The sequence below is a fragment of the Ursus maritimus genome, unplaced genomic scaffold, assembly GCF_017311325.1.
Source record: "Ursus maritimus isolate PB19 unplaced genomic scaffold, ASM1731132v1 scaffold_28, whole genome shotgun sequence".
Classification (NCBI taxonomy): Eukaryota; Metazoa; Chordata; class Mammalia; order Carnivora; family Ursidae; genus Ursus; species Ursus maritimus.
Genome location: NW_024425341.1, coordinates 2105367 through 2120112, shown reverse-complemented (window position 1 = coordinate 2120112; position 14746 = coordinate 2105367). Strand labels below are relative to the sequence as shown.

At 40.7% G+C, this 14746-nt stretch overlaps 1 protein-coding gene and 1 long non-coding RNA gene across 2 annotated transcripts in view; one reads left to right on the top strand and one right to left on the bottom strand.

Moving 5' to 3' along the window:
- Positions 1-2743, top strand: part of LOC103677052 — a 4659-nt gene extending 1916 nt beyond the window's left edge. Inside the window, exon 3 of the long non-coding RNA XR_572310.2 lies at positions 2142-2743. This is a non-coding gene — a long non-coding RNA (uncharacterized LOC103677052). The remainder of the gene's footprint in view (positions 1-2141) is intronic.
- The window catches only part of SLC20A2 (solute carrier family 20 member 2), a gene marked incomplete at its 5' end in the record, with an annotated part of 50707 nt that overhangs the window by 7659 nt on the left and 28302 nt on the right, over positions 1-14746 (bottom strand). Inside the window, 2 exon segments of the mRNA XM_008706287.2 lie at positions 5768-5852; positions 6923-7108. Coding sequence (XP_008704509.2) covers positions 5768-5852; positions 6923-7108 — 271 coding nt within the window.

Here is a 14746-nt window from a genome sequence, read left to right as displayed (position 1 = left end):
TAAAATCGCTGATGTCATTTATTAGCTCCCTAAGCTTTATACCAATATTCATATGGAAATACAGCTTTCGTTGTCATGTTTTAAATCAGGTTTTGGTATTAGGCTTATTCAGTATATGCTTTATAGAACAAAACGAAGAGTTTCCTGTTCTATTTTGTTTTTTTCTAGACTGTGGAAAGTCTACATAACATTTTAAAATGGAAGAGGCTATGGGGCGCCTGAATGGCTCAGTTGGTTGAGCGTCCGACTCTTGGTTTTGGCTCAAGTCATGATCTTGGGGTTGTGAGATCAAGCCCTGAGTTGGGCTCTGCATCCAGCAGGAAGTCTGCTTGAGATTCTCTCCCTCCCTCGGCCCCTGTTTTCTCGTGTGTGCACGCACGCTCTCTCTCTCAAGTGAATAAATGAATCTTCGGGGCGCCTGGGTGGCTCAGTCAGTTAAGCGTTTTGGCTCAGGTCGTGATCCCGGGGTCCTGGGATCCAGCCCTGCATTGGGCTCCCCGCTCAGTGGGGAGTCTGCTTCTCCCTCTTCCTCTGCCCCTCCCTACTCGTGCTCTCTCTCAAATAAATAAAATCTTTAAAAATAAATAAATCTTTTAAAAAAATAAATAAGATGGAAGAGGTTATCTAACGAATCCATCTAGAACTGCAGTCAGCTGTGCCCCCTCCTTTTTGCTTTTTCAGATGAGAAGAATTGTTTTTGGAGAATGTCCTTAATTTCTTCCTCTGGCTCTGGTCAGATTTTCCATTTTTTCCTAGTTGTCAATATTTATTTGTCATGTACACTTTCTGCAGAAAATAATTCATTTTACAGAAGTTTTCAAATTCCTTAGCACACAGCTTCATGGTTTCTTATATAACTTAAAAATGCCCTTCTCTATCTGTTGTTAAAATGTCTTTCTCCTAACTTAATTCCCTTTCTTTTTTCCCTGATGTGATTTGATATTCTTTTATTAGTAACCACTTTTCTCTCTCCCTCCCCTTCAGTATTTTTTTAAATTTATTTTGCTATTATAATTATTATACCTTTCTTAGTTTGCTCAGAAAAATAAAAATTTTTATAAAATCCTAATTTGAATGTCTAGCTCTTTTATTTTCCCTATGTTCAATTAAACCATTTAAAGATAGGACTTTTCAACTGAGTATAACTGGCTGCCAAAGGGTTTTCCATGTATAACCACACACACATAGACACACACACTTTTTTTTTTAAAGAAAGCTATCATAATTTTTAAACTACCTGATTCAACTGTTACTTAAAAACAGCATTTAAAACTATCCAAGGGCTACTCCCTTTTTCAACACATACTTAATTTATACTTTATTTCACTGTGATTATTGTATTTAGCACAACTTCTGTTCTTAATTTATACATTTTAAAGTGATTTTTATCATGGCCTTCTGAATTTATGATTAATTTTGATAAATCCTTGATGATACCTGACAAAAAGTCACGTATGATTAGCAGGGTAAAACTTTGATATATATTTATTAATTATACCACTTTAAATCTATTATTCAAATCTTTTATGTTTTTCTTTAAAATTTATTTATCTATTTATCTTAAAAGATTTTATTCATTCATTTGACAGAGAAAGACAGAGAACACAACCAAGGGAAGCAGCAGGCAGAGGGAGAGGAGAAGCAGGCTCTCCGCTGAGCAGGGAGCCCGATGTGGGGCTCGATCCCAGGACCCTGAGATCATGACCTGAGCTGAAGGCAGACCCTCAACCGACTGAGCCACCCAGGCACCCCAAATCTTTTATATTCTTAGATACTTTTTGTCTTCTTCCTCTGTCACACACGACATTAATTTTTGAGTCCTAGTGGTTTTTGCCTTATCTTTTTAGTTGTTATGTTATTTGGGTCACGAGGGACCCAGAGTAGTATGTCTTCACTACTGACTATGTCTTTTGTTCGTATGATTCATGCTGTGCTGTAACCTCCGTCTTAGCTAAATGTGCTTCCAGATTAAGGCCATCGTAGGCCCCAAGAGCAACAGAATGATCGAGGAGCAGGGGAACCAAAGAGCAAGAGTTAGAAAATTAAATTAGAAATTATAATACTAACTTTTAAAGTCAGGAGTGTTTCCTAAAAGTGCTTCCAAATCCACAGGCTGGTTGAGTAATCATGTATGTCATCAGTGCAGATGAGCGACGTGGGCAATTCACAAAGAAGAATCATCTGAAACCACCCCCACATGCAATTAAGACGTTTTGGAACCCCACTCTGAATCTGTTAGAAAGCTCACAGATGTGTCCCATAGTGGCCACTGTCTGCTGCAGTGACGGCTGAAGACCAGAGCGGATCGAGGCCACAGAAAGGAAGATGGTTAAAGTTACTGGACCATACATCTGCGGATACTTTTATTTTCAAGAGTTCTTTCTATTTTTTTAAGTAAGGCCTTTACCTTTAACCAGAGGTAGTGTCCCAGGAAAATATCTAATGAACTGAACCCTCAGATGTAAACTACAAAAATGTGTAACACTGAAGGACTGACAGAAAGCAAAACTTGCCTTACTCGTGCCTTCTGAAATATGGGATTATACTCACATAGTATACTATTATGCATAGTAGGATTTTTCCTACTATCCTTTTTTAAATTATATATTCGGCTACCGTCTGTATCACCTAATGGAGGTTTATAAGTGTTTTAAATGGGGTACAATAAAGTTTAAACTATGCCCTTAGCTATGTACACTTAGAAAAAAGCACGAATGAATAAAATGTACCCAGATACATTCAAAAGCTTATTTTCAGCAATAGTCTCCATCTTTCCTGCCAAATTCCCAACTTTTGCCCCCTTTCTGTGGAAGGTGGCTCTAACCAAGAAACCTAACACGCAGACAGGACAGGAGGCAGAGAGCTGGAAAAATCAAGCAGGTGGTGTGATGATCCCCGAAAACACAATGGCATTCAGTTATGCCTTTAATCAGATGTCAGCACCCTTTGAATGTCTCCAGAATCATGGTGTCACTCACATGGGGCCACGTTCCTAATGCCGCGCCGTATCTCTCATATTTCCACCTGCACCTGCCGGGCGGGGGTACGGCTGGTAGAGCTGGTGCTGCAGGAGGGCGGGCAGCGGCAAGCTCTTCCCAGCGCCTCCCCGCCCAGGCTCCGCGCTCCATGGTGAGGTCTGGAAAGCCAGGACCCTGACCTAAGCTACTGCAGTGACTAGCTCTGGGCTTTGTCAGTCCAACAGTGACACTGGCCAGACTGATGAGAATCCGAGTTGAGGTCTGGCTCCTGTCTATCTGATAGCTGACATCGACTGTGGCCTCGTGTTAAGGAGACTTATTTTAAGTCTCCAACAAGCTATCCTAACTCTACTTTTCACCAGCTCTAAGGAAGCAAAACCCATCACATGACTTGTATAGATATTTTAGGATAATGATGACATACACATTTATTCATTAAGGTCCTGTGCAAACTGGATATAAATCCCTTAGGAGCACTTCCTCATTATAGTATAAATATAAATACTGGGGAAATGACTTAAGAGTGTAGGTTTTTATGGGCACTTAATACTGTTCATCTATTTCTATAAGTAGTATTATAAAATTAAGTGTTATTAGCAAAAGACGTATTGTCAGTTACAACACTTCATACATTCGTATAGGTTAGCCCGCTGACAGCGTTAGGTAACAGCCCAGGAAAACCAAACTTGGTTTTTCAAGAGACTTTCAACTGGTGGGAAAGAGGTGGCCTTCACTAGGCTTGCTTATGTGCAGCGTTAATCATTAAGAAGACAGTAACATTTACTTAAAAGCAGCCCCAAAGACACTTCATGCCTGCAGAAAAGTTCAAAGCCTATTTCTTTGGGAGAAAAATATATTTAGCAAGTGGTATTTCCTCTCTGCTCCCACACACCAGTGAACTGAAGCTGATGTTTAGTAAGGCAGAAGAAGATCACTTTTCATTCCACAGAGTTTTCTATTGTTTGAAATATTTCAATGAACGCGTGCTTCCCTTGTAACTTTTACATCACTGGAATCAGAACAGGAACAGTGATGGATGGCAGGAGCTCCACGCACTTTTCCTGCCTTCCTTCTTTGTACCTGCCAGGCACGCAGGGCAGGGCGTGGGAGAGCAGGGCGGGCGCCCTGCCGCTGTGGGACCTCCGCTGGGCCCCTCCCTGGTCGTGTGAGCTTGGGTGAGTTGCTTAACCTTTCAATCTTCAGTTTCCTCACTGGTCAAACTGAGATCACCTTAACACTCACCTCCAAAGGTTCTTGGGAGGATTAAAGGGGTTCATATTCACGGGGCACTTAACACGCTGCCCGCAGAGAGCACCTGCCCCGCATGTCTTAGTTGTGACTGGTTACCGTTACCAGGATCACTGTGACAAGCAGGAGGCACAGAGCATGAGGTCAAGGTCAGAATCCTGGCTCTAGCACGTGCTCAATGTATGATCTTGGGAGAGTGACCTAACTCGGGAGGCCTCAGTCTTGTCATCTGTAAATTGGGAATAACTACCAATTTCACAGGGTTGCTGTGGGGTTAAGTGATGTATTTATTGCACATGTATGAAGCCCTAAACACAATGCTTGGCATTCCCCAAGCACCCAGTAAGTGGCAGTGATTTTTATAATAGAAATTTGTGGAAATTGAGGGTTTTCTCTATATTGCAGCAAAAAAGGAAAAAACAAGGAAACAAAAAGCCTCTTTCCAATGAGGCTGATTCTCCATGCCACAAGGCTCTGGATTTGCCACTTAATATGCCCATAAACGCCACCTGACATTTTAATATTTGAAGCACTAAGCCATTCATGTGTAGTGGTATTTGTTCATAATGAGCACACCGGCTGGCATTTTTAAACTGTGTGTGAATGGGGACGGCTGTCTTGTCTTCGTCACTGTGGTCCCCTGGTGCCCACAATGAACGGTGCCTCACACAGAGCAGGCAGATTGAGTTTTTCTTGAATGACATGAACGAATGAACCTAGGAAAAATCTGGAAGTGCCTTTTGCTTTGTTGAAGTTGGAGAATATTTTTGTACTTCGTAGGCCCACTGAGTATGTTTTAGCATCTCTCCAGATACTGGGCAGACCTGGGTTCTAGTCCTGGCTCCTCCCTGGGTGACCCTGGAGGACTCCTGGAAACTCACCGAGACCATTTCCTCTTCTCAATCTTTCAAGTTCCTTGCAGCTCCAACATTCCCCCATTCTAAGGAATTCCCTCCTGCACAGCCCTGAGTTTTAGAGCACTTGGCCATGATCAATATTCAGCATTACCCCTCTTTTGGAATTTACTCTAAGGCAATGGAGTCACTTTGGCCAGTCATATAAGGAAAAAGAACTGAAACAGCCGAGTCTTACGCTTCCATTGAGATGATTTCTGCTTATGTCTACTTCCACTGTCAACTCCCAGTCCCCTGCACTGGCTGGAACTGGGTGCCATGCCCCCATGTGAGCCTATGAATATGGTTAGCGGACACATGACTTCAATGCAAAATCCACTGTGGAAACGAGAGAGAAACAGGACAAATGGAAAGTGTGAAGCACACATGGAAGGAGGGAGAGCTCTTGCCGTGCATGCGTTGAGAAAGCCAAGTGTGCGCGACAGAAGGCGTCCCGCCGCCGAGCCCGGAAGGCCAAGAAGGACAGCATGGGAAAAGCCAACGCCCACAGCCAACAACACTGCAGCGGACCCAGCAAACCTCGAGAAGACCGTTTTCACAAACGAGCATACACCAAGCACTGCCAGCTTTTCTCTGATTCGCTCGGTGACTGTGGGCCGACCCCAGCAGCCCGACGGAGGGACCCACCTTGCAGTGCGTGGTGCTGACGGGAAGCCCGACGTTGGAGGCGATCACCACTGTGAACGCAGAGGCCAGCTCAATGGTGAAGCCGCTGCGGGAGGGGCACAAGACACACATTACAGGCGCTCTTTGTATCAGCCCCACTGACACCCCAGGGGGGCCAGAGTCTCACCAGAACATTCTTTGGGTCGATTGTTGGACTGCTGACTGGGCCAGATGACATTAACAGAAAAGAAACTGCTGCATAATGACAACAATTCACACTGACACTGTGCAGGATACTGTTTACAGCCCTAAATAGCCTTCTTTTTCTGATATGTTTTCAAAAAGCACACACTGTCGTAACTGGGTCAGAAATTCCTGCTGTGTAAAAAATGCTAAATTAGTCACTTCTAAAGTGGCAGAGAAAAAAAGTACTCCCGTTTTTAAAATGTGTACTTCTTGCAAAAGAAGTGAATTTTTCCTCAGATTGCTCATTTTTCTTCAAATCAATCTTTCATTACAGTGGGTTTTAAGGGGAGAAAAGACTTCTTACAATAGGTGGTTCCAAGTTTAGTTGTATTCTCAAAGTTCTCCTGTCAGTTTGTACTTAATCCCGAATATATGTGGAGAATACACAACAGAAGGACCAGCGAGAGACCATGTGGGAGGGTGGCAGGGCCCCGCTCCCCATCTGCGGAGCTCCAGGAAGCACGCCCGGGGTAACCTCCAAGGGCAGCCCCAGAGAGCTGCTTCCATCCAGCAGGTGAAGCTGGTGTGGCAGAGAATTTTCGGGAAACGCGGACCCTGGGCCTAGTGCAGTTTGCATCCCCTCCGGCCCCACTTGCCCTCTGGGCCTCCCACAGGGTAAGACCACCAGGGGGCCTGGACCAGGGCTTCTTTTCCTCTTCCCCCTGCTCTGCTTCAGCCTCTCTTCCTCCTACACTCCCAGCCTCTCACTTTGTCTCCCTTACTCGGTGCCACTGCGGATGGGCCGGCTGCGCAGGCCAGATGGTGACAACGGGCGGCGAGCCCTCTCCCCACTGGGCCCCAGCAGCCCGGTGGCCATGCTGAGGGCGTGCGGGCAGAGGGGCCGCAGGGGAGCACTTCAGACATTCCAAGCTGGGTGCTGCGGCAGGCCCCGGAGGACAGCCCTGCCCACCCTGCTGGCGCTTGACTTACCTGGACGGCGTGATGGGCGTGAGGTCTTTCCCCATGGTTTGGATCACTCTCCTTCCCCAGACCCAGAGACCGGTACAGATTCCGACTCCTCCATAAAACAGCAGCCAGACGGGGGTCGCTGCCTCTTGCAGGACGGCGCCTTGCTCGTAAATCAGCCACAGGGCTACCAGGGGACCGATGGCGTTACTGGGAGGGAAAAAGAGGTGGTGACACAGACGTCGTCTGCACTGTGCACAGCGGGCGGTGGCTCCCCGGGCTAGAGGAAGGCCCACCAGACCGTATTTGTAGATCGCCCACACGATCGAAATGATGAATTTGTTTTATTGTGGTGAAATACCCCATGAAATTGACTGCTTCCACCATTTCTAAGTGTACGGTCCAGCAGCTGACACTGCCTACAGATTTGACTACTCCGGGTACTTCACAGAGTAGAATGACTCAATATTCGTCTTTGTGTGACGGGCTTATGTCACTCTGCGTCACGTCTTCAGGGTTCATCCACGTGGGAGAACGAGTCAGAATCTCCCCCCCTTCAAGGCTGCACACCCCACTGGACGCATGGCCCACATCGCCGTCCATCCCGCTGCCAGCTCACGCCGGTCGCTCCCACCCCCCGGCTCCGGTGAACAACGCTGCAGTGCACACGGGTGTACGGCTGCCCCTGCACCCCGCCTGCACTTCTTCTGGGTACACACTCAGAAGGAAGAAGACTGCTGGAGGACCCTCCAGACCGTGTTCCACAGCAGCCGCACCAGTTTATAGGCCCCCCAACAGCACACGAGGGCTCCCGGTTCTCCACACCCTGGCCAACACTTGTCACTGTGGTTTTGACAGGAGCCCCCCCTTAATGGGTATGTGACTTATTAATGTTTTAAAGAAGTACTAAAATATCACAAGTGGACACAAAAACCCAGTTCTTTTTTTCTCTTCTATTTTTTCTCTATTTTCATTTTCATTACTAGCACTGCTACTAATACTAGCTACCAGTTCGGGCAGCTGTGTCCACTCCCACACGACAGACCACAAACGCGTCTCTCACCGTTAGTTCTCACACCCACCCTGCCACTAGGCATCGTTGCTCCTGTTTTACTGACGAAACAGATGCCAAAGTTTTGTCACCAGCAGGAGGCAGGTCTCCCTTTCCCCTCAACCCGCTACTGTCACTCGGGCCCTTGGCAAGCACATGTGGACTGTCTTGGGGGATGCCACAGGTTTGGTTTGGTTTGGTTTTTAAAGTAGGCTCCATGCCCAGAGCGGAGCCCAATGGGGGGCTTGAACTCATTCAGTACTATAAATTTCTAAGCACTGCTTTTGCTGCAACCCATTAATTTTGATTTGCTTTCATTTTAATTTAGTTTAAAATACTTAAAAATTTCTCCTTTGATCCATGTGTTATTTAGAAGTGTTGTTTAATCTCCTTGTGTTCTGGGATCTTCTAATAATCTTTCTGTTATGGATTTCTAGTTTAATTCCATTGTGCTCTGAGAGTAGTAGCTTTATTTTTTTCAAATGTGTTTAGGTGTGTTTTATGGTCTAAAATATAGCATATTTTGCTGAATGTTCCATATGAGCTTGAAAAGGATGTGAATTCTGCTACTGTTAGATGAAGTACTCCACAGATGTCAGTTATATCCAGGTGATTTGATGGGTTTAGTGAATTCAACTATGTTCTTATTGATTTTCTGCTTGCTGTGTCTGTTCTGTCTAAAATTAATATAGCGACTCCTGTTTTCCTTTGATTAATATTAGCATGGTATATTTTCCTCCTTCCATTTACTTTTAACCTGAATGTGTCTTCATATTTAAAGTGAATTTCTTATGGCAACATACATTTGGGTCTTGTTTTTTGATCCAGTCTGACAGTCCTAATAGGTGCATTTAGACCACTGACATTCAAAATGATTACTGATATAGGACAATTAATATCTACCATTTTTGTTACTCTTTTCTATTTGTTCGCCTTGTTCTTTCCTATTTTTGTCTTCCACTTTTTTTTTGCCTTTTAATTGAGCATTTTATATGATTTCATCTTCTCTCTTCTCTTAGCATATTGATTATACTTTTTTTAAACTGTTTTTAATGGTTGCGCTAGACTTTGCAATATATACTTATACAGCTAATCCATGTCCGCTTTCAAAAAATACTATACCATTTAACAGACAGCATGTGTCCTTAAAATTAAAAAAGATCCTCATTTCTCGCTCCCATCCCCTGTATCACTGCTGTCATTCATTTCACTTAATACAGGCATGCATGATGATATATATATATATATAAAATATATAATATAAAATGTATAAAATACATACATAGTTGACTCTTCAACACTGTGGGGATTGGGATGCTGACCCCCCAGTCAAAACTCTGTATATAATTTCTGACTCCACAAAAGCTTTACTACTAATAGTACTGTTGACTGCAAGCCTATTAACACATATTTTGCATGTTATATGTAATATATAGTGTATTTTTACAATAAAGTAAGCTAGAGAAAAGAAAATGTTAAGAAACTCATAAAGAAATGTATTTATAGTACTGTACCGTATTTATTGAAAGAGATCTGCATATACGCGGACACAGTTCAAACCCATGTTGTTCAAAGGTCAACTATATATACATACATACATATGCGTACCTACATATACACATAGATAGCTGTGTGTGTGTGTGTGTGTGTGTGTGTGTGTGTAGAGTTTTATTCAATTATGGGCTGAGAGCAGACGTTGTATTATTTATATTCTTTTTAATTTGTTGAGATATGTTTATATATTAAACTATATTTAGGTAACTTTATATGTATATATAATATATATTAATTATATATATTAACATATATATTAAATATATATTAACATACACGATTGAATAATTGATACACTGTTAGTATTATTTTGAACAAACTGCTATCTTCAGATCAATTGAGAATAAGAAAAACAAGTACTTTTACCTTTACTTAACCCTTCCTTTGAGTTTCTGAGCTACATTATCTTTCTTCTCTCTAAAGAATTTCTCTTAACATTTCTTACAAGTCAAGGTATTTCTCTGGCAACAAACTCTCTCAATTTTTGTTCATCTGAGACAGTCTTTATTTCTCTTTCACTTCTGAAGAATAATTTCCCAGGGTATGTAATTCTAGGTTGGTGGATTTTTTCCCCCTCAACACTTGAAATATTTCACTCCACTCTCAACTGCATGATTTCTGAGGAGAAGATGGATGTAATTCTTATCTTTGTTCCTCTATAAGTTTTTTTCTTCTGGCTTCTTTCAGGTATTTTTTATCTCTGATTTTCTATAGTTTGAGAATGATATGCCTAGGTATAATTTCTTGGGGGCATTTATCCTACTTGCTACTCTCTGAGCTTCCTGGACCCATGGGTTGGTGTCTACCATTGATATAGGGAAATTTTCAGTCACTATTGTTTCGAATATTTCATCTGTTCCTTTCTCTCTGTCTTCTCCTTCTGGTAATCCTATTATACATATGTTAACACCTCTGTAACTGTCCCACACTCCTTGAATATTCTATTCTGTTTCTTTCGGTCTTCATTCTCTTTAATTTTCAGTTTTGGGGATTCCTGTTGACATATCCTCAAGCTCAGAGATTCTTTCCTCAGCCGTGTCTAGTGTACTAGTTAGCCCATCAAAGGCATTCTTCATTTCTGTTACAGTGTCAACTCTCATATTTCTTTCTGGTTCTTTCTTTTTTTTTTAATAATATTTTTTTATTATATTATGTTAGTCACCATACAGTACACATCCCTGGTTTTTGATGTAAAGTTCCATGATTCGTTAGTTGCGTATAACACCCAGTGCACCATGCAATACCTGCCCTCCTTACATCACCAGTCTAGCCAAAAGTTCGATGATTCATTTGTTGCGTATAACACCCAGTGCACCATGAAATATGTGCCACAGAAATTAGTCAAGAAAAAGAAATAAAAGGCATCCAAAGTGGAAAGGAAGAAGTAAAACAGTCACTATTTGCAGATGACATACTATATAGAGAAAACCCTAAAAATACCACCAAAAAACTGTTAGAACTAATCAGATTCAGTATAGTTGCAGAGTACGATATCAATATGCATAAATCTGTGGTGTTTATATAACTAATAACCAAACACCAGAAAAAGAAATTAAGAAAACAATCCCACTCACAATTGCATCAAAAAGAATAAAATACCTAGGAATAAATTTAATCAAGGAGGTGAAAGACCTATACATGAAGAACTATGAGACACTAATGAAAGAAATTGAAGAAGACATAAATAAATGGAAAGATATTCCATGTTCATGGATTGGAAGAATTAATATTGTTAAAATGTCCATACTACCCAAAGCAATCTACAGATGCAATTTAATCCCTATTAAAATTCCAATGGCATATTTCACAATACTGAAACAACTAATTTTCAAATTTGTATAGAACCACAAAAGATCCTGAATAACCAAAGAGAAAGAACAAAGCTGCAAGTACCACAGTCCTTGATTTCAAAGTATACTACAAAGCTACCATAATCAAAACAGTATGGTATTGGTACAAAAACAGACACACAAAAGAATAGAACAGAACTGAGAGCCCATAAATAAACCTACACATATATGGACAGTTAATCTATAAGACATGAGTCAACAACATACAATGGAGAAAAGATAGTTTCTTCAATAAATAGTGTTAGGACAACTGGAGAGCCACATGCAAAAGAATGAAACTAGACCACTATCTTACACCATACACAAAAATAAACTCAAATGGATTAAAGACTTGAATGCAGTACTTGAAGCTATAAAATTCCTAGAAGAGAACATAGATGGTAAACTCCTTAATGTTGATCTTAGAGACATCTTTGTGGATCTGACTCCAAAAGCAAGGGAAACAAAAGTAAAAATGAACAAATAGGACTACATCAAAATATAAAGCTCCTGAACAGTGAAGGGAACCATCATTAAAACAAAAGACACCTACTAAATGAGACAAATCATTTGGAAACCATATATATGATAAAGAGTTAATATCCAAATTATATAAGGAACTCATTATTAAAAAATGTCAATTTTCTGAAGAGGACACAAAGAAATGGAAAAACATACCTTGCTCATGGATTGGAAGAACAAACATCATTAAAATGTCTCTATTACCCAAAGCAATCTACATATTTAATGCAATCCCTATCAAAATACCAACAGCATTTTTCACAGAACTAGGAAAAACAAACCTAAAATTTTTAGGGAACCACAAAAGACCCTGAATAGCCAAAGCAATCCTGAAAAAAAAAAAAACTGGAGGCATCACAATTCCAGACTTCAAGCTAGAATGCAAAGCTGTAGTCATCAAGACAGTATGGTACTGGCACAAAAACAGACATAGATCAATGGAACAGAATAGAAACCCAGAAATGGGCCCACAACTCTGTGGTCAACTATTCTTTGACAAAGCAGGAGAGAATATCTAATGGAGAAAAGACAGTCTCTTCAACAAATGGTGTTGGGAAAATTGGACAGCAACATGCAGAAGAATGAAATTAGACCACTTTCTTCCACCATACACAAAAATAAACTCAAAAATGAAAGATATTCAAAGTGGTCTCACGTTTTGAATATGAGAACTAGAAATATAAAAACCCTAGAGAACACAAGCAGAACCCTCTTTGACTTCAGCCGTAGCAACTTATTAGACATGTCATTGGAGGCAAGGGAAACAAAAGCAAAAATGAACTATTGGGATTTCATCAAGATAAAAAGGTTCTGCACAGTGAAAGAAACAATTAACAAAGCTAACAGGCAGCCTACAGAATGGGAGAAGATATTTTCAAATGACATATCTGATAAAGGATTAGTATCCAAAATCTATAAAGAATTTATCAAACTCAACATCCAAAAAAATATAATAATAACCCAGTTACAAAATGGGCACAAGATATGAAGCATTTTTCCAAAGAAGACCTCCAGATGGCTAATAGGCACAGGAAAAGATTCTCAATATCACTCATCATCAGGGAAATACAAATCAAAACTACAATGAGATACCACCTCACATCTGTCAAAATGGCTAAAATTAACATAGGAAACAACAGATATTGGCAAGGATGCAGAGAAAGGGGAACCCCCTTACACTGTTGGGAGTGCAAACTGGTGCAGTCGCTCTGGAAAACAGTATGGAGTTTCCTCAAAAAAGTTAAAAATGGAACTATCCTATGACACTGCAATTGCACTACTGGGTATTTACCCAAAGCCTGTTTAAAAAATCAATTTCTTCCTGTTTCAGTCTTGGTAGTTTATAGGTTTCCAAGAAGGCCTCCATCTCTTCCAGATTGCTTAATTTATTGGCATAAAGCTGTTGATAAAAGTTTCTAATAATCCTTCCAATTTCGTTGCTGTTCGTTGTGACCTCTCCCTTTTCATTCGTAATTTTATTAATTTGGAATTTTGGCGTCCATATTCATGAGGGGAATCGGTCTGTAATTCTTTTTGATGGGGTCTTTACCTGGTTTGGGGATCAAGGTAATATTGACCTCATACAATGAGTTTGGTAGCTTTCCTTCTGCTTCTATTTTTTGAAATAGCTTTAGGAGAATAGGTATTATTTCTTCTTAGAATGTTTGGTAGAATTCCCCAGGGAAACCATCAGGCCCTGGTGTTTTGTTTTTTGGAAGGTTTTTAATCACTGTTTCAATCTCTTCATAATTAATTGGCCTGTTTAAAAAATCAATTTCTTCCTGTTTCAGTCTTGGTAGTTTATAGGTTTCCAAGAAGGCCTCCATCTCTTCCAGATTGCTTAATTTATTGGCATAAAGCTGTTGATAAAAGTTTCTAATAATCCTTCCAATTTCGTTGCTGTTCGTTGTGACCTCTCCCTTTTCATTCGTAATTTTATTAATTTGGGTCCTTTCGCTATTCTTTTGGATAAGTCTTGCCAGTGGTTTGTTGATTTTATTAATTCTTTCAAAGAACCAGCTTCTAGTTCTGCTATCTGCTCTACTGTGCTCCTGGTTTCTAATTCATTGATCTCTGCTCTAATCTTGATCAATTGCTTTCTCGTGTGTGGATTAGGCCTGTTCTTCTGTTGCTGTTCCAGCTTCTTGAGGTGAGAATATAAAAACTGCATTTTAGATTTTTCTATTCTTTTGAGTGAGGCTTGGATGGCTATGTATTTTCCCCTCAGGACTGCCTTTGCAGTGTCCCATAGGTTTTGAACCGTTGTGTTTTCATTCTCATTGGTCTTCATAAATTGTTTAAATTGATTTTTGATTTCCTGGTTTATTGAATCATTCTTGAGCAGGATAGTTCTTAGTCTCCAAGTGTTTGAGTTTCTTCCAAATTTTTCCTTGTGGTTGAGTTCCAATTTCAAAGCATTGTGGTCTGAGAATATGCAGGGAATAATTCCAGTCTTTTGGTATCGGCTGAGACCTGTTTTGTGTCCCAGAACATGGTCTATTCTTGAGAACGTTCCATGGGCATTAGAATTGAATGAGTATTCTTTGGTTCTGGTGTGTAGTGTTCTATATATATCTATGAGGTCCAACTCGTCGAGTATGGCATTCAAAGCTCTTGTTTCTTTGTTGATTTTCTGCTTAGATGAACTATCTATTGCTGATAGTGGAGTGTTGAGGTCCCCTACTATTAATGTATTATTATCTATATGTCTCTTTATTCTGGTTAAGAGTTGGCTTGTGTACCTTGCTGCTCCTCTGGTGGGGGCATATATATTTAAAATTGTCATATCCACTTGTTGGATACATCCTTTAAGAATAATACAGTGTCCTTCTGTATCTCTATAGTCTTTAGTTTAAAATCCAATCTGTCTGATATGAGAATTGCTACCCCAGC